Source organism: Balaenoptera ricei, chromosome 7, assembly GCF_028023285.1.
Source record: "Balaenoptera ricei isolate mBalRic1 chromosome 7, mBalRic1.hap2, whole genome shotgun sequence".
Taxonomy (NCBI): Eukaryota; Metazoa; Chordata; class Mammalia; order Artiodactyla; family Balaenopteridae; genus Balaenoptera; species Balaenoptera ricei.
The window spans coordinates 42115433-42138679 of record NC_082645.1 but is presented as its reverse complement, the minus strand read 5'-3'; the positions used below and the strand labels follow the sequence as shown (position 1 = coordinate 42138679).

The window sequence follows — 23247 nt, the reverse complement described above, 5'->3', positions numbered from 1 at the left end:
GTTCCGCCTGACCAAGACCATCTGGACTTACACAAAATGACTCAATTTTCTGATGGTATTTTAACACTTTTGGCGACTGACAAGTGTGAGCACTTAGGTCTGAAATACTGTAAATAGAATTAACATAAGATTCCTCATCATTCTACTCATATGCTATAACTCAACGCTTTCTGTGGTACCTTTTCATGCCCAGAATTAGCATTGTAGAGTTTATCCTTAAAATGTGAAGTAAAAAATAAAAGCATTATCCTTACTAAATACTACTCACTAAAAAATTCCCTCCTCACACCCACCCCCTGCCCCCCATCTTCTCTCTTCCCTAATCTTTGTGCTTGTTTTGAATGTCTTTTGGGTACTTTCTTGTATCTCACAGGTTTTGTACAAAGAAAATCTGGGGAAAGGAACCCCAACCCCTGTCACTCCAGAGATGGAGAGAGTCAAACGCAATCAAGAGAACTTTAGCTCGGTATTTCTTAGGGGCCAAAAAATTAAATCCCTTAATTTTTATTTAAAATAATATTTTTAACACATTACCAATATATAATTTTCTTCCTGTAAAAATACTAAATTCATATAATGAAAATAATGATACCAAATATTACCTCAGTTTTCAACCCAAATCTGATTTAGTATTTATTTTAGTTCTGCTGTGAAATTTTAACTATGTTTTTCCTAAAACGTAGCTATTGATCATGTTCCTTAAAAACCTGTAATACTTAGTGTTTCCTTCCTCAAATTCCCCTTGAATAACAGTAGGTGTTTCTAACTGGTGTGGCACAAGTCAAAAGTAAAATCTAACATGCCTCCGAAAGGATAATGATAGCTAGAATTTTATTTGTATTTATTGTGGCGCTGTTTGATGTATTTTGTGTTGCAACTCTTCTTAAAAGAATGTGATTCTTGAACATTTTCATTCCAAAGACAACACAGCAATTCACAGTAACTCAGAAATACAGATTTACTTGGCTCAGCTATTTTTCGCATATCACAAGAGAGATAAATGAGCTTTCCTTGGAATAGTTTCAGGATCATTGAAAGCTAATATTTATTTAGCTTTTAATACTTATTTATTTTATTCCCCCAACCCCCCCCCCCTTTTTTTGGTTCCCTAATTTAGAGTTACCAACAACTCATGAGGCATGTAAATTTCAGTTAACTTGAGTAGTCTCTGATAAGGCCTAGTCCTTGTCTTTGAGAGAAGACCTATAGAAGTGACTGACTCCTCCTGCAGCCTGGCAGCTCTGTCGCTATTAATGCCTCTTACAGATAGACCTCATACTGGGTGTGATGAAACGGCCAAAGGTGATCTGTACTTGTTCTAGTTCTTAAAGTTATTTAGGCCAATTTTATGTCATTATGAAAACAAACAAGCAAAAATACTTTTAGAACCTATTTTAAAAGCTAAGTCTTCCTAAACAATGGTTCCAGGCTGATTTGATTGTTGATTTTGTGCACACAGATTCTGTACAAAGAGAACTTGAGCAAGGGGACTCCTCTCCCTGTCACTCCCGAGATGGAGCGGGTCAAGCACAACCAGGAGAACTTTAGCTCGGTATTTGGGAGAAAGCTCTTTTAACTCGTATTAAAAAAAATGATAATACCTTTCTATAAAACAGAACTTCTGTTAGTCCCTTTAAAATAATCAGTTTAACACATTTTTCTTAAAAAAAAAATCTCATCAACTAAATTTTTCTGTTTTCCAGATCTTTTACTCACCATTTGATTCTAACATTTTATACTTCCTATAATAGTCCCTTAAAACTTTTCATTGATTCCTTTCCTTCCCTTTTCTTGTTTTATGGGACTTTTGAAGTTAATTGATGTCCAAAATCCCCAAACACTATAGCTTTATTTACTTGGGACTATTTTTATTTGATATAGCTGCGTTAGCATTGAAAGAAAAGACACAGGACTTGAGGCCATATGTAGAAATAGTGGCCCTTGCTGGGGACAAGGTTTAGCTTAACATAGATCCTATCTGGATAAACAGAGCACAAAGAAAGAAAATCACTCAGTATTGGAACCCAAAGCAATCTTATCTTGATACTTGTTCTAAACAAGCCATTCCATGAATAGAAATTCAGATCTTCTGATCTTTTAAAAAATATACAAAAAATATATATATATACAAATTAGATCTTGAGTCTATATTTAATGTTATTTTCTCTTTTATTAATACTTTTGTTGCTAAAAAACTCTATACTACTCAATAGCCTGTGAAACTTTTATATAAGGAACTTAGATTTACTTATGCCTGAGATGGAGAATCAAATGTCATTAGGAAAATTTAGCTGGATTTTTTTTGGGGGGCTGGGGGGTAGGTAGGGCAAGTTTTGCTCCAAAATGTTTTTTAATTGTCCATTTAAATATTTTCTGAAAGTTTGATTCTTTCACACAATTAAGTAACTTTCTTTGGTCCCACTGTCTTTTTGTTTTGTTTTGTTTTTCTTTGTTTTTAATTACCATTCACTAACAAACTTTTGATTTTATTAAATTTTTGGTATAAATTAATATTATTTTTGGAATGTTATATTCACTGTTTTCCCTATAGGTTTATATTATTATTATTATTCCTTCTTTTGGAAAGGTTTACATTAATTTTCAAAACTATTTAAAAATCATTTTCTTCTGTATTAGAGTAAGTATATTATTGTTCATATCTATTTGAGATATTAATGATCCTGATGATCCTGGACAATTTCTTTCTTTTAAATAACCATTTGTGTTAATTTTTACATAGGTTGCATTTAGACAATTTTTATCCACTGGTGCATAGAGCCTTTAAGATTCTATGGAAGATAAACAGTGCTATGTATTTAGACTTGACCACCTCTATAACTTGAATTTACCCAACAAAGACCAATTTCCTATATTGCATAGATTTGACCTAGGGTTTAAAACATCTGTTATTCTGTAAAACAGATGTTCTGTGTAGGGAAAATAAATATTTGCCCATCTAATTAAAAAATAACCTTTCTATTGTACACTAAGCATTTTAGTAATTTTATGAAATTAATTTGATTTCTTTTTCTTAATTCCTAACACAGAAAGCCAACATTTAATATATGAGTTAGCTTAAAAGTTGAACATCAAATACACTGGCACGTTAGCCAAGGAAATATGGAGCATGTTTTCATCCAGATCTGTGCTTGAAAAAACAGATTGACTTGGTGAATTTGTCTTTCCTGTTTGACGTCTGTGTTTCATAGTACGTTCCTTACACGATAGATGAAAGGGCTGTTTTTGACTGCTCTTGTTTTTTCTGGATGCTTTCTTGTATCGTACAGGTGTTGTATAAAGAAAACATCGGGAAAGGGATTCCAGTTCCCATCACTCCAGAGATGGAGAGGGTCAAACACAATCAAGAAAACTTTAGTTCGGTATTTAAAAAGCAAACAAACAAAGACCCTTTAACTAATTTTAAACCATTTTTTAAAAAGATTAATGGCTATATTTTAAAACCTAATCAACTTATCCCAGTAAAAACTTTGACATGTCTTGTGTCTTGTTTGCAACTTAATGCTGCCATTTCCCATGAATCAGTTTCCCCATTTTGGTTAAACATTAACATCACTTAAAAAATGTTCAATATGATATTCCAACCTTTAAAAACATAGCATTCCCAGTCTCTAGGCACCCACTTATCCTGCTTTGGCAACTTTCATTTGAACGTAAAGCTTACAAAAATTTATTCTGCAAATAAATTTAAACTGTTGGCTTCATTTCCTATTCTAACTTTTCTTGGTCTCTACTGGTATTTGTATAGATATTTTCAGGGTTGTTTTTTTTTTAGCATTTTGTCACTGTTCTCCATTTAAATATAATTAATTCTTCCCAATATGTTCACCTAAACTAAAAATTAAATACCTTGACTTCTTTTGAAAATCAGCAAAAGAAGACGTGTGTATGCATCTTCATATATGCAATGTTTATAAAACCTAAATATCCTTATGTGGTTTATTAATAACATTTCCAAATCAAAATCTCTTCCTTGGTTCTCCTGCTGTCTCTGCCCTTTCTTTTTTTCCCCAACCTCACAACAAGCTGGGGGGCGCAACTCATCGTTCCCTTCCATGGTGCCCTCCTTTGCTCAGTGATGCAGAGACTAGTTCAACAAAACAGTAAAATTCTCCTTTCAAATTTCTTAGTCTCCCTGTTCCTTCCTGCATTCCCTTGCTTTTAAGGATGTCTTTAGGCTCCTACAGGTTGGATCTAGAAGCTTCTGGTATTTCCCTTCCTCTAACTTGTTCTCTTCCTCTTTGTCCTTCTACTCCCAACTGCTCTGCAAGAAGGGGAGAGTGGTTGATTGCTCTTTTTGTTCTGGATGCTTTCCTTTCACACAGGTGCTATACAAAGAAAACCTGGGCACAGGGATCCCAATCTCCATCACTCCAGAGATGCAGAGAGTCAAACTCAATCAAAAGAACCTTAGCTCGGTATTTTGGAAAGAAAGGGAAAATAGATGCCATTTAACCTCATAATTAAATTGATTCTTAACATTTATTCTTCTTTTAAATCCACTTCCCTTCCTTTGCTTCTAACATACCTCACTTAGCAAAAGGAGATACTTTCACATTTCTGTGGTACTACTATGGATTCTTTTTTTTTTTTTTCAAGTTAATTCTGATTTCTGTTCCATCTGGCATTTAAAAAAATATTTTTTGAAACCTTTTTTCTTTTAGTTTGCTTGGATAACAACACAACCAAGTTCTAACCATCTCAAATCCCCACGTGACTGTTTGGGAGGATAACTCCAGTCTTTCCCCAGCAACTAAGGGCCCTGCTACCCCAGATACAGTCAGTTTCCTAATCCCAAGAGTGGCTCTCATTAAATTTTTTTGTGGCATCTTGTCAGCATATAACTCCTGGCTCCTCGGACTACTGTGTCATTTGATAACAAGGAAGTTGAACTGACCCTTAAAATCTCACAACAAATGTAATGTTACTTATGGTTGTTTTTCTGGATGCTTTCTCATCACACAGGTGTTATACAAAGAAAACATGGGCAAGGGAACCTCTTTACCTGTCACTCCAGAGATGGAGAGAGTCAAACACAATCAAGAAAATATTAGCTCGGTACTTTGGCAAGAAAAAAAAAAAAGAAACTACTTCTTTAATGATTTAAAATAATACATATTAATCCTACTTTTCAAAGACAACTGAAATTTTGTGAATTTCTTAATCACATTTATCCTTCTTCCCTTTAGAGCTACTCCTAGACTTAACCGCATAATAAGGTTGCTTTAATCCATATTTTAAAGTTCTAATATCAGAAACTAACAGATTTTCCAACAAATCATCCTTTTGCTCCTCTCTCCCCAAACTTACTATCCATTACCCCTAAGGTCTCTTTGTTTTACGTACTTGTGAAATTTGGGGAGTGGCGTAGTAGGTGTGACAGGGCTCTTTCTAGGCATTGGAGTTGTGATTTTGTTGTGTTTTTGCACCTCACTTTAGGTTCTAATTTACCCTGCCAGATTTGGACAAAGAGACCTTGGGGAAAAATAACCCCTAATCCTCTCCTTCAGGGAAAGCGACATAAATTAAGATCCAGTAGTGGTTTTGGCAAATGAATGTCAATTTACTTAAAAATGAAAGTGTCACTCGAACTGTTTTTTGTTTTACCAATTTTAGTTCACTTTGTTCTTCTGTATTTATCATGGTCTTCAGCTGCTAATTTTAGTAAGCCGTTTTCTGTAAGCCTGCGCTCTGTGATATTTTACGTTTATAGATTGCCGGGGGATTGGGGCTTGTGTGGGGACATTAGCGTACGTAGTGAAGCGCCAGCGGCCCTCCGCATCTACACTGTCTGCAGGTTCCTCGGATACTGGAACGCAGGGCTCCTGAGACTAGTGTGCATCAGAATCACCGGGAACCCCACGCTCTCTCATTCTGTAGATCTGGCGTGGGCCAGAATGTTTGCATTTCCAGCAAGGTCTCAGGTGATGCTGACCTTGCTATCCAGGGACCTCAACTTTGAGAACCACTTCTTTGACAGAATTCTTCCTCTTGAATGCCATATCCCGAAACTCCTGTGACCCCAAGAATGACACTGAGGTGACAGTGAGGCTGGGAATTTGTCACGATGTTTCCTATTGACTTACCATGATAGTGATCTAATTGCTGAAAACATTTTTCCTTACTACGTATGATGATGTACTGAACTAAAGCAAGAGGCAGATCACAGATGATAGCAAGGATACATTTTCCTGATGTGTCTATGTGAGTTCAAGTGTGGCAAAAGGGTCCAGTCTCCCTATGCTATTTAGGGAGCAGCCTTCACCTTCTCAGTGTTATTCAAACACGTGCCCCTAAGTCCTGTGAGATGACCTGTCAGGAGCTTGACATGCGTAGATTAGTGGGAGAGTGAAGGCCGTTTCCCATCCCTGCCCCAAATCCCGGAACTAGGCACAAAAACTGCAGTTCTGTCTTGCAGGCTGTAAGGATTTCAGGGCAGGGTCCTACCTAGAAATGTGTGTCTTGCTGTAACTACCTCAACTTGTTTTGGAAATGTATTTCTTTCCATCTAACCTTATTGCCCAAATGGTTTAGCACCCTGAGCCTCCTAACAAATGATCTGTTCTGTTTAATCTTTTGGTAACTGTAATTCTTTTCTTCTTTTTGGCTTTTTGGATCCATTGGACTCATGTAGGTTTTGTACAAAGAAAATGTGGGGAAAGGCACCCCAATCCTTGTCACTCCAGAGATGCAGAGAGTCAAACGCAATCAAGAGAACATTAGCTCGGTATTGTCTTGAGAAATGAAAGTGCTTTTAATTTTGCAAAGTAACCCCTGCCGTTTGACCTGCTCCTAACTCCATCCCAGGTTAAAACAAACAAAATGCCAGCTTTTTAGAATCTCCCCTAAATGATATACATTTACTGTTGCCATTAACTGTTTTTTAAGCTTTCTTCTAGAGAGTTGTACTCACTAATAGTAATAGATTAAACCTGGAGTTTTCTCCCCCAAATTGCATCATATTGAATAGCCTGAATACTGCCTCCTAGTGACTTTCAGGTCCACCTTTGTATCTCACAGGTGTTATACAAAGAGAACCTGGGGAAAGCTACCCCCGCACTCTTTACTCCCGAGATGGAAAGAGTCAAACGCAATCAAGAAAACGTTAGCTCGGTATTTGAGAGAGGAAAAAAGAAATGGTGACACTTTTAACAAGCCTGGCAAACATGGTTATACCACTAATTTATCTCACAGTTTCCCCAAAACTTTTATCTTTTAAAATTCTTCTTTACCTACTTAAAAATGACATACCAACCCCACCGGCTCACCTGATTTAATTCTTTCTTCACTTTTTGCTTTATACAGTAACATTTTTAATGGCTTTCTCTTCTTGAGGTGTTTTTTATAGAGTGTGACATAATTGAGCCATAACAACAGCTAGATGATGGTTTTCAGAATTGGGTTACTGCTCTCTGATATCTGGATGCTCTCTTGGCTCCTCTAGGTATTGTACAAAGAGAATATGAGAAAAGCAACTCCGACACCGGTCACTCCAGAGATGGAGAGAGCTAAGCGCAACCAAGAAAACATTAGCTCGGTATTTTCTAGGACTAAAGAAGGAGTAGTGCAACAACTTGGAAAATAACATTTTAACATCATAAAAAAGTGTCTTTCTCATTCAACTGAAAAACACACTAAAATGAAAAGAGAGAGAGAAATGCAACATCTTGGAAAATAACATTTTAACATCATAAAAAAGTGTCTTTCTCATTCAACTGAAAAACACACTAAAACGAAAAGAGAGAGAGAAATGCAACATCTTGGAAAATAACATTTTAACACCATAAAAATGTGCATTTTTTTTATTCAACTGAAAATTCACACTAAAATTAACATAACTGTGCTTTTAAATTCCAAATGATTGTACTAAGACATAACAAGTTAATTGCCAGTGTTTTCCCTTTTACTTTACTCTGAGGTAGTCTTATGTAACCAAGTGTAACAAATTGAATTCCTAACATCCTCAATCTTCAGCAATACTTTGTTAAGATACTTTATGAAACAGCTAATACTCTGAAATGGATGCCCTCTCTGACTTTGATATTTTGGGTTTTTCATTTCTGAGACTTTGATTTCTGTATTAGCATATTGGTTTATGAAATCTGGACATAATCCTTCAAAAAATGATCACTTGTTTTGAAGGATAGTTCTTTCAAATGTCAGTATCACGTTTAGCTCCAAATATCATCCAATGTGCTGGTGCTACAATTCCCAGCAAATTCAAGAGATCACTTTTTCCGCTTCCTTTCAAAATTATACTTTGCCCTGTCTCCTCAAACTCAAAAAAAATCCTTTGTCTCATTCAAGCCCTGCCTGTCCACCCTCATGCTAACTGTTCCTCTGTCAGTCACGGGCTAGCTGGGGCTTTTCAGGTGACTCAAGCTTCCCTCCCCAGCTCCTTTCACCTCCATCTGTTGGAAAGGTTTTGAGGCTTCAGAATTAGGACGGTACCACAACCTGTCCTCATTCATGGTCTCTCCTCTGCCAGGTGCTTTATTCTGATAGCTTCCGGAAACAAATACAAGGCAAAGCTGCCTATGTCTTGGACACGCCAGAGATGAGACGGGTGAGGGAGACCCAACGCCACATCTCAACGGTGAGTCAGGAATTCCTCAGATTGGGTGGGCGGCCTGTTGGAACACGTAAAAAAGGAAATGATCACACCATCCTATTTTCACCAAGTGAATTCATGAAATTTCAGGTGAAATATCATGAAGACTTCGAGAAACACAAGGGTTGCTTCACACCAGTGGTGACAGACCCCATCACTGAACGAGTAAAGAAGAACACACAGGACTTCAGTGACATTAACTACCGAGGTATTCAGAGAAAAGTGGTAGAAATGGAACAAAAACGGAATGACCAGGATCAGGAAACTACTACAGGTAATTGGGGCCTGGGGAGAAAAATCAACGTTAAGTTAAGGAAGGTAGAAGAACGCAAGTGACATTATCTAGAGCAAAGCAAAGGCCAGAGGACCTCAATCTGTGTTTTCATTAGATGTGAAAGAAAACCCCTATCATTTCACTGTTTGCAAAGCTGAAATCTACTTTATGCTTTGTTCCCCTCCTAGAACTAAGCTCAATGAGTGTTATTCAATCCGCCTGTGGTTGTTTAGGTTCATGCCTTGGTCTCCAAATTATCGCAAGCGTCCAAGAACATCTGTGCTGATCCTGAATCTCACTTTCAGGTTTACGTGTCTGGCGTACAAATCCTGGCTCAGTTTTTGACTATGATCCAGCAGAAGACAACATTCAGTCCCGAAGCTTACACATGATTAATGGTACGTGATGCCACAAAAGGCTTACGATGTAAACATCACCATTTAGTGGGCTAACGCCAGTGGCTTTTAGGCTCAGAAGTTCGTCTCCTCCAGGGCTTTCAATTTCCTGAGTTACTCATTCAGCATAAGAACACCTCCTTGACTAGTGGGCCAAGCTCATTTTCTAGACAAGTTCAAGTTAGGAAAGGTTGTTTCACTGCCTAAGGGTAAGTCCCCCTCAGTCCCCATTATTATCATTTTTTTTTCCCTAAAGAAAAAAAGGTAGTACATCTTTCTGTTGGAGAAATAATGAAAAAAAAAGAAATACATAAGCAAAGGGAAGAGAATGGATTGACCTTTAACAACTTTCTCAACTCTCTTATGTCAAGGAAGATTAGCCACTCAACGAAACAGGCCACATGACTTTATGCCTTCTTCTATTCATGTTAAAAGTAAAATAATATGTAGTGCCTATAAATCTCAAAGGATTTATACTCTAGTCCACTGATGAGGAGAGACCAGTAAATCAGTGGTTACACCCTGACATGAACAATTTTAAAGGTCTGCACACAGATTGCGGAAACACAGAGAAACTGTATCTAAATAAATTTGGAAGTTAGGAGGCACTTTCTGTAGAAGTTGAAAGGTGGAATTTGTGTACCTTACTATCTGTTCATTTTAGTGAGCCCGGAAAATGAGCAGGATAGAGGGAAGGAGTAGTAGTCAAGGACAGACTCCGGGATTGGAAGCCTGGCTGTACCGCTTAACGGATAGGGGACCTTGGGTGATTAAACTGTCATCTGGAAAATGTATCCTAAGAGTTTTTGAGGGTTTAATCCACAGAAATCTACTTAAAACCATGCATGCATGACAACAAACAAAAGCCAACTGAGAGTCAATTACCGTTAGGCATTACTGCTATAAAAAGTTTCGCCTCTGCTCCCTCTCCAATGGATCTTACCTCTCCAGCACAAGCTCAGCGCCGGAGCCGGGAGCAGTCTCGATCTGCCAGCGTGCTGAGCATCAGCGGCGGCGAGGAGAAGTCCGAGCATTCAGAAGGTGCCCACCTCTCCACCTACAGCGACGGGGGCGTCTTCTTCTCTGCAACCTCACCAGGTACAAGTGGATGGCCCTGACCTTGACAGCCATGGCCGGCCAGCTAGCTCCCTGGAGGTTACTGTTAAGAGATGCTTTGAGTAAAAACAAAACAAAAAACATCTGGATCCTTTCTTCTAATGAGAGGACTAGAATTGTGGAGAGGTACATGCAGTTAGCTATTTCATTTTCATTCCTCCTTTCTTGGAAATCATTCTTTTTAAATTAGGGGGAAAAGTGCTGCTCAGTTGCTAATCACAGATTAAATGAGGTCTAGTCACGTTTTCTCCTAATAAACTATTTTCTCCCTTCTTTTCAGCTTACAAACATGCTAAAACCACAGAGCTCCCACAGCAACGATCATCTTCAGTTGCTACCCAGCAGACAACGGTATCCTCCATCCCATCTCATCCATCTACTGCTGGAGTAAGTAACAATAACTTACTCAAGTCATTCTCACTTTTTGATATGTGCAATAATGATTATAGTATTCTGATCTTTTTTTTTTTTATTAACCGAACCTTCTATTTTACATAATGCTCTTTTACTACACATCTCATGCTAACAGTCATAAATTATCAGAAAACCTTCATTAGCAACTCACATTAATTAAAAAGCATTATTCGGTGATTGAAAACAAACACACCAAAAAAAAAAAAAAAAAACAGCCTAAAGCAGAGTCATCATTTTGGTCTCATTAGACCCACCCACTATCTTAAAGCAAAACATCTGTGGCTTGGAATCATTCTTCCAGAATATATTGGGCTGGCCAAAAAGTTCGTTCGGATTTTTCCCTATCATCTTACAGAAAAACCCGAACGAACTTCTTGGCCAACCCAAATATATGTGTATGCACATGTCACATACGTAATCTGGTCATATCTTAGATATCTCCTATTAATATACATTGAAGATAAATGTCAAATCATGTTCACAATTCACCAGACTACTTTAAAACTCTCAGTTTAAAACCCTGGATCTCATTCATAATATTACAAAAACATAATTCTTTAGGATTGAAATGAACAATATTTGTATGTAGAAAACTATCTTTACTAAAGGACATAAAGATTTAAGTAAGTATTGAGACCCATTATAGTTCAGGAAGGGAATCTTGAAGTCATTTCTCCAGAAATAAATCCATAAATTCAAGGCAATTCCAATCAGATCCTAGTAAAATTTTTGAATATTTATACATTAATCCTATAATTTATTTGAAAGAGTAAAGATGCAAGAATAAGCAAATTTTGAAAATGATAATAGGAAAGGACTTAACCATATAAGAGCAAAATATGCTATAAAGCTATTATAATTAAATATGAATTTAGCATGAGAATAGATTTTAAAATAGATGAAGTCCAAAAATGGACCCTAAAAGAATTACAAATCAGCAGAGGAAAAAAAAAAAGGAAAACTAAAATACTACGGAAAAATAGAGACTACTTTTATAATTGGAAATGGTGAAAGCCTTCCTCAGCAGGTTCCAAAACCTAGAAAAGTAAGGGAAAAGACTGACAGATTTGACCATAAAAGGTTAAATGTTTTTATAGCAAAAAGAAATGTCAAACTGGGAAAAAATATTATACTTAACAAAAAGATTAATATCTAAAAAAGCATGAAGTATCCAAAGTTCATTGACATATTATCTCCCTTCCCTTCAAAATAAAACCTGGAAGCATATGAATAGACAATTTACAGCAAAAGAAATAAAAATGGCCAACAAAAAAAACATGTTCACTATTTGACTACTAACCAGAAATATGCAACAATAAAGTATCAGAACATTATAGTAGTGAACTTTTTGAAAAAACTTACTTAAAAGGCACATGCCTTTGACCAAATACTTTCACTTTTAAAAGCTTTCTTTTGAAATATCTGCCCAAAGACAAACACTATAGGGTTAGTGGATGAAAACATGGTGACAATTAAACGTCCAGAAATATAGAAATGGCTAAATAATTTGCGATAGTACTAAAATATGGAATTCTCTACAGCAGTAAAAAAGAATGTGATCAATCTATATTTATATGGAAAGACTTCCAAGCTATATTAAATGGAAGGAACAAGTCAGAGTACTATTTATAGTAGTATTCCACTTATGTGGGGCAGGGGGGAACCTATCCTTGAATGTGAATATATGTTGTGTATATTTCAGAATGCTAGGAAAAAATATGTAGGTCTCATACCAAATTACTAACCAGTGACTGCTCCTATGAAGAAAATTTGGGCGCTTTCAAATTTTCTCTAAATTGTTACAATTTTTAAAAACCTTATTTCATTGTTGTGAGAACACATGAGATCAACCTACCCTTATATTTTTAAGTATATAATACATTATTGTTTACTATAGATTCAAGGTTGTGTACAGATCCCTAGAGATCTCTAGAACAGATCTCTAGGGTTTATTTATCTTGCTTAACTGAAACTTTATGCCTGTTGATTAGTAATGCCCCATTTTCCTTTCCCACCATGCTACAATTCTTTTTTTTAAAAAAAACATTGTGGAGGTTAGCTTTCCAGAAACTTTTACTACTGGTATGCTCCCAAATTCCCAAAGTGAGAAAAACATGCAATATTGCTATGATTTTTCAAATTTTTTCTCCAAAACACTAGATTAGTACATCCACTAATGTACTTTTTGTATATATTTGCCTATTTGGGATATTTCATATAAATGAAATCACACAATATGTGGTCTTCTGTGACTGGCTTCTTAATGTTTTGAGGTTGTCCATGTTTTATCATTTATCAGTACTTCATCCCTTTTTATTAGCAAATATTTCATTGTATGGGAATACCTTTTCTTTATTCATTCATCAGTTGGTGTGCATTTGGGCTAGTTCTACTTTCTGGCTGTTACAAATAATGCCGTTATGAATACGGGTGTACAGGTTACTATGTGGACTTATGTTCATTCCTCTTGTGTATATACCTAGGAGTAGAATTGCTAGGTCACATGGTAACTCTTTTAAAATGGGAAGAACTTCCAAAACTGTTTTCCAAAGTGCCTGCACCATTTTCCTTTCCCACCAACGGTTTATAAAGATTCAAATTTTTCCATATCCTCCCCAATACTTGTTACTATCTTTTCGATTATCACCATTCCAGTGTGTGTGAAGAGGTATTTCATTGTAGTTTTGCATTTTCCTGATGACTAACGATGTCGAGCATCTTTTCACGTGCTTATTGGCTCTTGGTTTATCATCTCCTTTGGAGAATTCAGATCCTTTGCCCCTGTCCCTTTTCAGTATTGAATTATAGGAGTTTTTTTATATAGTCTGGATAGTGATCCCTTATTAGATATATGATTAGCAAATATTTTCTCCTAGTTTGTGAGTTGTCTTTTAGTTTCGGTGGTAGGTAGTTGCACATTCTGTTTTGTGCAAGTTAAGCTGGTGGAAACTAATTAGGTGTTCGGGTTAATTGTTGCAAATCTAATATATATTTCCCTTTTTGGTCTTTACCGATAGAAAATCTTCCGTGCCATGTATGACTATATGGCTGCAGATGCAGATGAGGTGTCCTTCAAAGATGGAGATGCCATTGTAAACGTTCAAGCTGTTGATGAAGGTTGGATGTATGGCACCGTGCAGAGGACTGGCAGGACCGGCATGCTCCCAGCCAACTATGTTGAAGCTATTTAGGAACTTCAAAGCACTGCACCTGTCTACAGCACCTACAAATCTTGCCGTCAGTATTTCAGTTTAGACTCTCCACTATTCCCCGAGTTCTGAAGCTGCCTAGTGGTTTTTGTGTCAATATGATTCATGGTTGTACCATCCCTTAACTTGTTTCTATATGTACCCCAATAATTCACCAGTAAAACAAAGGTTAGTACAACTAATCTGTCCAATTATTAAACTAGACTTCTATCTTCTGGACTTGCACATAAAACGAGACATTAAACCCATAGGTCTTTTAATTGCCATTATTAAATTTTCCTTTGGGTTTTAAAATGTTTAATTTCAGAATAGACATTTTTAAAGTTTCTGCATTGTTGTTATTTTATTGCTGCATCAACCCAGAATCTTTCTCCATTATGAAAATGTTTAACAGTATTTCTTTTCTAAATCAAGAGTTCTAAACAACATGTTAAAAACACATTTTTAAAAAAATGGCAGATATTCACCTTTTCCTTGCTGACTGACTGCTGACAATCTTATTTCTAATCCAGTTCTGAAGTTAGTTATAAAGCTGATAGACAATATAAACTGGTGTTAAGCTAGTAACTAATAAAATCTGCAACAAACACCACTGATGGATGAGCATTATTTATTTTTAAAGATCTACAAATAAAAACTTCCAACAAAAGCAAACCCCTTACACTAGACTTCACTAAAAAAAATTAAACTTAAAAAAAAGTACTGTTAAATGCACCAGACACAACATTGTAGATCAACTATACTTCAATTAAAAAAAAAAATGCACAAGTGTAGACTTTCTCAAAACTCTATCCATACTTGTGTTCAGCAAGCTTTCCTTATGGCTTGGCTTATAACGCTTTAGAAATAGCTGTGGGATCCAATCCTAACCTCAGGGGATCTTCCCCGTCTGTATCCAGTGGGCTGGCAGTTTGTGGCAAAGGCATGGGCAAAGGGTGGAGTGCCAACCAATAATGGCTTGTGCTTAAGTTTATAGAGTATCCTTTCTAAAAAGCAAAAGATCTGTCCCCATTAGTTTAGAGCCATAGTAATACTGCTGTCCTAAAGCTTCTTAATGTGTGTCTGAGACTCAAGAGCAAAGAGTACATATGAAAATGAAGGCAGAGACTGGGGTGATGCTTCTACATGCCAGGAAAGCCAATAATTGCCAGCAAACCACAGAAGCTAGGGGAGAGGGATGGAACAGCCTTCCTCACAGCCCTTAGAAGGGACCAACACTTGCTGACAACGTTATCTCAGACTTCTAGCCCCCAGAACCAAAATAAATTTCTGTTATTTAAGCCACTCAGCTTGTGGCTGTTAACAGCAGCCATAGTAAACTAATACAGTATTTTTCAACATCACTAAGTATTTCGGGTTTTTTTCCCCCTTATTTTAAAAGTATGGATTTACAGTCTCCTCAGGCAAAGAAATAAAAGCAAAAATAAATGGGACCTAATCAAACTTTAAGCTTTTGCACAGCAAACCATGAACAAAACGAAAAGACAACCTCAGAATGGGAGAGAATATTTGCAAATGACGCAACCAACAAGGGGTTACTTTCCAAAATATACCAACAGCTCACACAACTCAATACCAAAAAACCAAACCACCCAATCAAAAAACGGGCAGAAGATCTAAACAGAAATTTCTCCAAAGAGGACATACAGATGGCCAACAGGCGAATGAAAAGATGCTCAAAATTGCTAATTATTAGAGAAATGCAAATCAAAACTACAATGAGGTACCACCTCACTCTGGTCAGAATGGCCATCATCAAAAAGTCTGCAAATAATAAATGCTGGCGATGGTGTGGAGAAATGTTGGTGGGAATGTAAATTGGTGCAGCCACTATGGAGAACAGTATGGAGGTTCCTTAAAAAACTAAAATAGAACTACCGTATGATCCAGCAATCCCACTCCTGGGCATATATCTGGAAAAGACGAAAACTCTAATTAGAAAAGATACATGCACCCCAACATTCACAGCAGCACTATTTACAATACCCAAGACAGAAACAACCCAAATGCCCATCAACAGATGATTAGTTTAAGATGTGATATATATATTTAAGATCTCACACACGCAATGGAATATTAGCCATAAAAAAAGAACGACATATTGCCCTTTGCAACAACATGGATGGACGCAGAAAATATCATACGAAGACAGAGAAAGACAAGTATTATATGATATCACATATGCACAATCTATAAAATAATACAAATGAATCTTTATACAAAGCAGAAAGAGACTCACAGGCATAGAAAACAAACTTACGTTTACCAAAGGGGACAGGGAGGGAGGAAGAGGGATAAATTAGAAGTATGGGATTAAGAGATAAACTCTACTATACATAAAATAGATATGGAACAAGGATTTACTGTGTAACACAGGGAACAATATTCAATATCTTGTAATAACCTATAATGGAAATAACCTGAAAAACATATATATAACTGAACCACTTTGCTGTATACCTGAAACTAGCACAATATTGTAAATCAACTATACTTCAGTTTTTTTTAAAAAAAAGTATAGATTTAGAAGTGTGTGGAACCCATAAGACTATGAATAAAATAGAGATCCTCTACGGTTAAAAATAGGCCATAAAAGAGGGGAAGAATATGAATGGTTCATGTGCTCGTGGAGGAATACAAGGCTCACTTTTAGGTTGGTATCTGGATTATGTTCTTCTCATTCATTTCAGGAGGGCTCACTGAAACACAAAAATTAAAAAAAACAAAAACCAAAGAACAACAAGTACCAGAATTTTTTTTTTTTAGTTTTATTTCAGGTTAAAGTGCATTTCTTTAAAAATGTTTCAATGTCCAGTTTCAATTGGCAAGTGATAACAGTCAACTCTCAACAGATTATGAAAGTTTTACTGTGGATCAGACACAGATTCTCCCTCCCTCCACTCAGTCATAATGAACCTGAAAATACAGTTTTAGTATAGGTCTACCTGCTTCAAACGTTGTATAAAGCATTACATAAACAAAACTGACTGCACCCGTATTTCCCATCTACTAGTACAGTCAATTGAGGAATGAACAGGTACTTCTGTGAAGTTTCAACTTAAATCATTTGACTTATCAAATATAAATGCTTTCTGAATGTAAAACTAAGCTCTCTTAGAGTTTATCAAGTGATGAAAACAAAAATATTACAGGGCTAATAAATGACTGACTTGGCTTCTCTCAGTCCTTTTCTAAGTGCACATTAGTCAAGTCTATCCACAGGAGGTAGTGTTTATATTGAAAGTGATCAATTACTCAACAACACAGAAAGCAAACTCCCCAAAGCCCCAATTGTTTTACAGGTGTGATTTAACCAATTAGTGCCAGATGCCCTTCCTTCACACATCAGGTCCCTTAATATCCATGGCAAACACAGAACAATGTTTTAAGAGTTTGGGAGAAAAAGGCGTACCTAAAAAGTACTAGTATCTCCTAGTATATGTGTATTTGAGCTATGGTAAGATATAAATGGAACCAGGGGAACCCATTTTATAAAATAAAATCTAAATAATGGCAACAGAAATTAAATCAATATTCCTATCCTGCCAGCCAGAAGTAACCAAACTGCCATGTATGAACAAATCTATCCCTTATGTCAAGGACTGGCACACTTTATGTAAAGTGTCAGATAGTAGTATGTTTGATATTACAAGCCACCACAGTCCTTCAGACTACTCAATCCTACCACTGTAGCTGGAAAGCAGCCAAATATGTAAATAAGCATGACTGTGTCCCAGTAAAACCTTATTTACAAACAATACAATTTTAATTTTATATATTTTCATGTGCCACAAAATACTATTCTTTTGATTTTTTTCAACCATTTAGAAAACGTAAAAACCACTCTTAGCTCATTAGATGTAAAAAAGAGGTGGCAGGTTGTAGTTTGTCAACCTCTGCTCTTTAAACTTACTAGGCAAAACTGCCATCTTTCGTTTCCTATACTCAAAATCCATTCTTAATTCCATTTTTCTATTAGAAAATTTCCATTCCATAAAAATAAAAAATTCCTCAGACCCCTGTTAACTATTCAACCAAGTATCAAAATAGCTATTAATACATTCCATTTTCGGTTCCATGACATTTTATTTTGAAAGTGAACTTCCTAGTTATATGCAGCTTATCCATCTAAGAAATAACACTGTCTTTTGTTGGAAATTATTTACTGATGGGGGGGTCAGAGTATTAAATAATAATGTATTTCTAAATAATTATTCAAGGGCTTTATGAACATTAATTATGGTACTGTATTATGTATAGGATAACTCAGGGACCACTGGCTGCCAGTTATTTTCAAAATACACAGAACTGTTTGTCTCTATACTTAATGACCTAATTTGCTTTATTACTATTTCAGCTCAATTTGTCTTTCCCTTTCTCTTCATTTTACCATTTATCAGTGCATCAATCTCTATCAACATATAAGTTTGCCATCTGATAAGCTTAGTTTCATCCAGTTATAAAATGGTACACTGTAAAGATATTGTTCCCTCTACTACAAGCAGAAGACCAAAAGCTATGTAGGTTTTTTTTCTTCCATGTGACATCAATTTAAAATACTGTCTTTAATTTTATACTCACATGTAAGGAGAGAGGTTATCTTTTATTCTAATGGTGTATTTCAGGGGAGTAAGCATTTACAGTTCGGCACTTGGTTTTAACTGTTCTTTGGTGAAAGGATTGGCATATGAAGAAAAAAAACGGTAAAGACCACATTGTAAAATTTAATATTCTATTCCAAGAACTAAGTAGACACTCATAATTACATCAGACTACTACTCTATTAAGTATCTATAGATCTTCAAATCCAAATGACTCAGATTTTAATGGATACTTTCAAGAAGCAATATACAAAACCTCGCACATAATAGACATATCATTAATTGGGCCATGAGAAACCACAAAGATCAGATTTGTTTCACAGATTGAGCTATCAGTAAATTTTGATAATCTATTTTTAAAACCCATTACTTAACTTCTGGCGACATTTCCTTAAGTGCTTTGGATGAGGGCAGCTCTTACAATAAAAGTATTTAAATATGAAGGAAATATAACATCTTAACAGAATGCCAAGAAAAACTCATTTTGGAAAATCAGATTATTCAACTCTTTCAACTCCATTTTACAACAAAACAGGAAGTTTTAACCATGTAATGTCGCAGCAGTCACCAGAGGTCTTCAGTAAAATGATTATAAGGCACATTTGTCAGAATTGACTTACTATAGCACTGCTAACTTTACTGCCAAATTAAACTTAGTTAGGGGTAGTCTGTTTTCAAGGTTTATTAATGAAATAATGAAGTCCCATAACTTAGTCTCTAAACGAAATCTTGCCTTCTAAATGCACCTCTAATATTGTGAAAATTTACCTTTATATTAACAAAAAATTCAGAACATAATCCACATATACTCGTAAGACTCCACATTGTCCAAACTACTTAATAAGGTTCTTTATAACATAAAATATTTATCTTCCATACTTAAAAGGCTCCAAATGAGGGAAAATTCTACCTTTTACAATTTTATTTAAATTTTTGAACTGTAATTTGAAGTCTTCAAGACCAATCTGAATCCTCAATTCAGACATTTGAAAAAGTTTCTTTAAAAACGACTAGCTTTTATCTTTTGTGGCAATAATTCTAAGGACTTAAATCTGCTTGGGATACCAAAACCTAATTTAATTTAGATCTTGAAGCCTCTTATGCCGACAACCACAAATGCAGTCCACATCAGCATTTGTATGGATCACATGGGAACTGTCAGAAATGAACTATTAGGCCCCCATCACAGACCTACTGAACCAGAATCTGCATTTTTACAAATACATGCAAGTTTGAGAAGTACTATGTTAAGAGTCAGAACTTCACTCTAATGTTTGTATACAACATACAAGACCTTTCTAATGGCTTAGGGATAAAATGGACATGTGCTGAACTAATGAGCAAGCAGATAACTCCCCTGACTCAAGTCTTATTAGCCAATAATTATTAACAACTGCTATTTTATGGCCTCCAAGCCTAGCTCACAAATTATCTCCCTGCAAATCAATTATGAAGAATATGAGATGGAATCTAGGCTTTTCTTAGTGGATTATAAAGTCAAAGTTGGAAGGAATGGCATTAAGAGAAAAATGTGACACCGTAACTCGTATTTTTGGTAAATTTCAACTAAGCCTGCCTTTGAAACAGCACTTATTTTTACTCATTCCTTTAAAAACAAAACTCTACTTGTATGTTTTCCACATACTCCTCCCATTTTTCCAAACTTTTGTTTCTTGTCCTGCCACCTTTATTTAAGGCAAGATATAACCCAACTTTCTTGACATTTTTTTGATTCTTAAATATATAACAGAATCCCTGACTACTACACCAAGCTGCACAGAAAGAATGAATCATGGGCAATGTCAGGGTTACCATACTTTTAAAGTTCACATTTCAATCTTATTTTTGACTGTATTATCCTACTGCAATTATTACTTGAGCAAAAGCTCTCCACTATTCAACAATGGCTTTCAAACTTGTTCAAATAGCAGAGCATCTTTAATAATGGGCTCACTGAAATAATGGAAATTTAAATCCACTATGAAATCCATTTTGGAACATGGAAAATTATACTATGGCTCTGCATTCAACTAGATTCTTTATAAATGCATAAAATAAGAAATCACATTTGAGTGTTCTTAGTAATGTTTGCCATGTTTTATTAACCATTAGGAATTATTTGAAAAAAACTGATTTCACTTTAATAGTGAAACAACACACATTGGAGCTGATCAAGGAATATTAATGCTTTCAGCTCTTCCGGAATCACTCAGGAAAAAATTTGCAGAAAATTTTAAGGCAAGAAAATTGAAAATAAGGTGCTTCACATACACACTTGTAACTATATCAACAATGAAGACTTAGCAAACTGGTTTTTGCCCTCAAATATTTTAAAATATATCCTTATTAAACCACAACGTTTTAAAATTAAAATCTGTGCTTGCATCAAACTCAGTGACTTAAGTAAACGGTAATCATTTTGGTCACATTTTCTGCTATACTGTTCACCTTCCCAAGAACTTCATTCCACCAGCAAGTAAGTTTAGTTCACACAAATAGTTAAGATACGAAGTCATGAAATGAGCTAATTCTGACTCCTCTCAACACACGTACACATCCCTTCTTACACATGTTCGCAAAAACATATATGCCTCTTTACTGTCAAATACAATTGGGAAATAAATGACAGACAATTTAAACCACAATTATAAATGTTTCAAAAAAATTCCTGATTTTTCATTAGTTATTTCTTCAAGCTACAATCCTCAGTTCAGTGGTCCCAGAATTTCTTTTAAAATCATCCTCAGCATATAAATATCACACTTAGACCCTAAAATATTTGCAACGTACTGATAATGGATTTATTATTAAAGAAAAACCAACTTTTACTGTGACTGGGTGGCAGCCCCCTTCTGAATGTAAAGCTAACCAAGACACAAGGATTAAACTTTCTATAAGTTGCTGAAGAATGTGTGCCTTTTCAAGTAAGGGTTAGTTCTGAATAAGTCTGCAACTGAGAAGATCACTCGCTCATTCTATTTCGAAAACAAATGAAAATACTCTCACTGTTAAAAAGATGAAACAAATATGGGAAAGTCAGGCACTAATACCAGTTGGTAAAATCTACAAATGGTTTAATTATATACACCTTACTTTTTTACTCGGTAAAACATAAGTATTTTGAAAGAACAGTTTCACATTTCTCCCAAGTTTGCTTTAGGTATAGGTAAAAAGAGCAGATAAACTCTAGATTTCTTATGGTCCAAGTTATAATGAAAAGACTCAAGCTAAATCCCCATTAAAGAGAAATGTAATGAGGCACGCTTTCTAGTGGCTGACACCCTCTTCTAAACCAAAAGGGATGGGGGCTGCAGGGGAAGGTTATGGGAATGAATGGCAAAGTTGTCATGTAACACTTTCTCATTTCTATTACTTTACTCTTTCTGGTTACTTCAGAAAATAAACTCATGTTTTAACTAACACTATTAACTAAGTACAAAACTATTTGTTGTTTTATTTGTAGAGAAAGAATCCTACAAACATCTGCAGCAAGCCCATGAAGCACTTCTACCATCCATACTGATATCTCAGTATTCAATATATACAAAATTATGTTTCTATTAAACAAAACAAAGGTATTCACAAGCTGCAGAAAAAAATTCATGCGATTAACGAAGACTGAAATTTATAAATTAAAAACTTAATCTATACATAATGTACAAATAGTCGTGCATTTTTAAATGAATATTATATGTCTCATAAGAGTATATTTTCACAGGCAAATGCTGCTGAACAAATATTTGCTAACGCAAATGAATGGAATTTTAGTAAATTCTGCTTTAATATTTAACCCCAAAAGTTGAAACTTTTGATATTTTTCTTGAAATATAAATATTTTCTTGTCCAAATAAAGTTGATGTCTGCGAAAAGCGTTTCAAAAGATTCTCTTGCATCTCATTTGGGGTGTTTTACCAAGAACAAATTTCTTAAACCTCAGGCATAACAAATATAAATTTAAAAAAAGGAAATCAAGTATAAATACCTTATCAGTTCAGCAAAAAGTTCAAATAAAAATTTTCATTTTTACTTACTTAGAACAGGTATATTACATAAAATGTTCCATTAAAATACACATGAGTAAGTGAAATAAAATGTATGCTATTTAGTTTTTGCTTTCACATTTCAGTAAGATATTTAAATTTTTGGAAAAACTACGCATAGCAGCCAAGAAAACATGTTATACAGGAAAAGATGATCTCACTTACAAAATTGACCTTAGTAAGATATTGCCCTTCAGCGTTTGAAATGTTACCAACTTTGCAAACATTCAGTCTGAAATTGTGCTATATTTCAGAACTTACTTTATGAATCAACAAATCCAGTGATTTTTTTTTTTAAAAACTTCAATTTTCTCTTAAAACACTAAATAGAATTTTCATGGGCTGGTGACCTCCAACGTGACTGCAGATTTTTAATTATAGAGTTTGCCATGCTACCAAGTTTCTCATGCATTTCAAATAGCTGGCTTCCTGAATAATTATGGAGATCTTCTGAATCTAGTTGAAGAGCAAGTGCACTAATCTGGGTCACAAGATTTTTAGATAACGGAGTCTCTAAAGCAACAGGATCAATTAAATCTAAAAGAAAGGAAAAAAGCACAATTAAATCT

The 23247-nt window shown here is 35.3% G+C and overlaps 2 protein-coding genes across 26 annotated transcripts in view; one reads left to right on the top strand and one right to left on the bottom strand.

Moving 5' to 3' along the window:
- NEB (nebulin) overlaps nt 1-14629 on the top strand; it is a 215667-nt gene extending 201038 nt beyond the window's left edge. For 3 of the 21 annotated variants that reach the window (XM_059927864.1, XM_059927843.1, XM_059927863.1), the window contains 14 exons: nt 374-466; nt 1460-1552; nt 3288-3380; nt 4344-4436; nt 4984-5076; nt 6653-6745; nt 7039-7131; nt 7463-7555; nt 8507-8614; nt 8720-8903; nt 9209-9301; nt 10250-10396; nt 10695-10801; nt 13846-14629. In XM_059927864.1, coding sequence (XP_059783847.1) covers nt 374-466; nt 1460-1552; nt 3288-3380; nt 4344-4436; nt 4984-5076; nt 6653-6745; nt 7039-7131; nt 7463-7555; nt 8507-8614; nt 8720-8903; nt 9209-9301; nt 10250-10396; nt 10695-10801; nt 13846-14019 — 1557 coding nt within the window. In that variant the 3' untranslated portion in view covers nt 14020-14629. Of the gene's footprint in view, nt 1-373; nt 467-1459; nt 1553-3287; nt 3381-4343; nt 4437-4983; nt 5077-6652; nt 6746-7038; nt 7132-7462; nt 7556-8506; nt 8904-9208; nt 9302-10249; nt 10397-10694; nt 10802-13845 lie in introns of all 21 variants that reach the window. The other 18 variants (XM_059927848.1, XM_059927846.1, XM_059927844.1 and 15 more) reach the window with 18 other exon arrangements.
- Nucleotides 14630-16789: 2160 nt separating this feature from the next.
- The window catches only part of RIF1 (replication timing regulatory factor 1), a 55427-nt gene continuing 48969 nt past the window's right edge, over nt 16790-23247 (bottom strand). For all 5 annotated transcript variants that reach the window (XM_059927826.1, XM_059927828.1, XM_059927829.1 and 2 more), the window contains one exon: nt 16790-23215. In XM_059927826.1, coding sequence (XP_059783809.1) covers nt 23001-23215 — 215 coding nt within the window. In that variant the 3' untranslated portion in view covers nt 16790-23000. The remainder of the gene's footprint in view (nt 23216-23247) is intronic.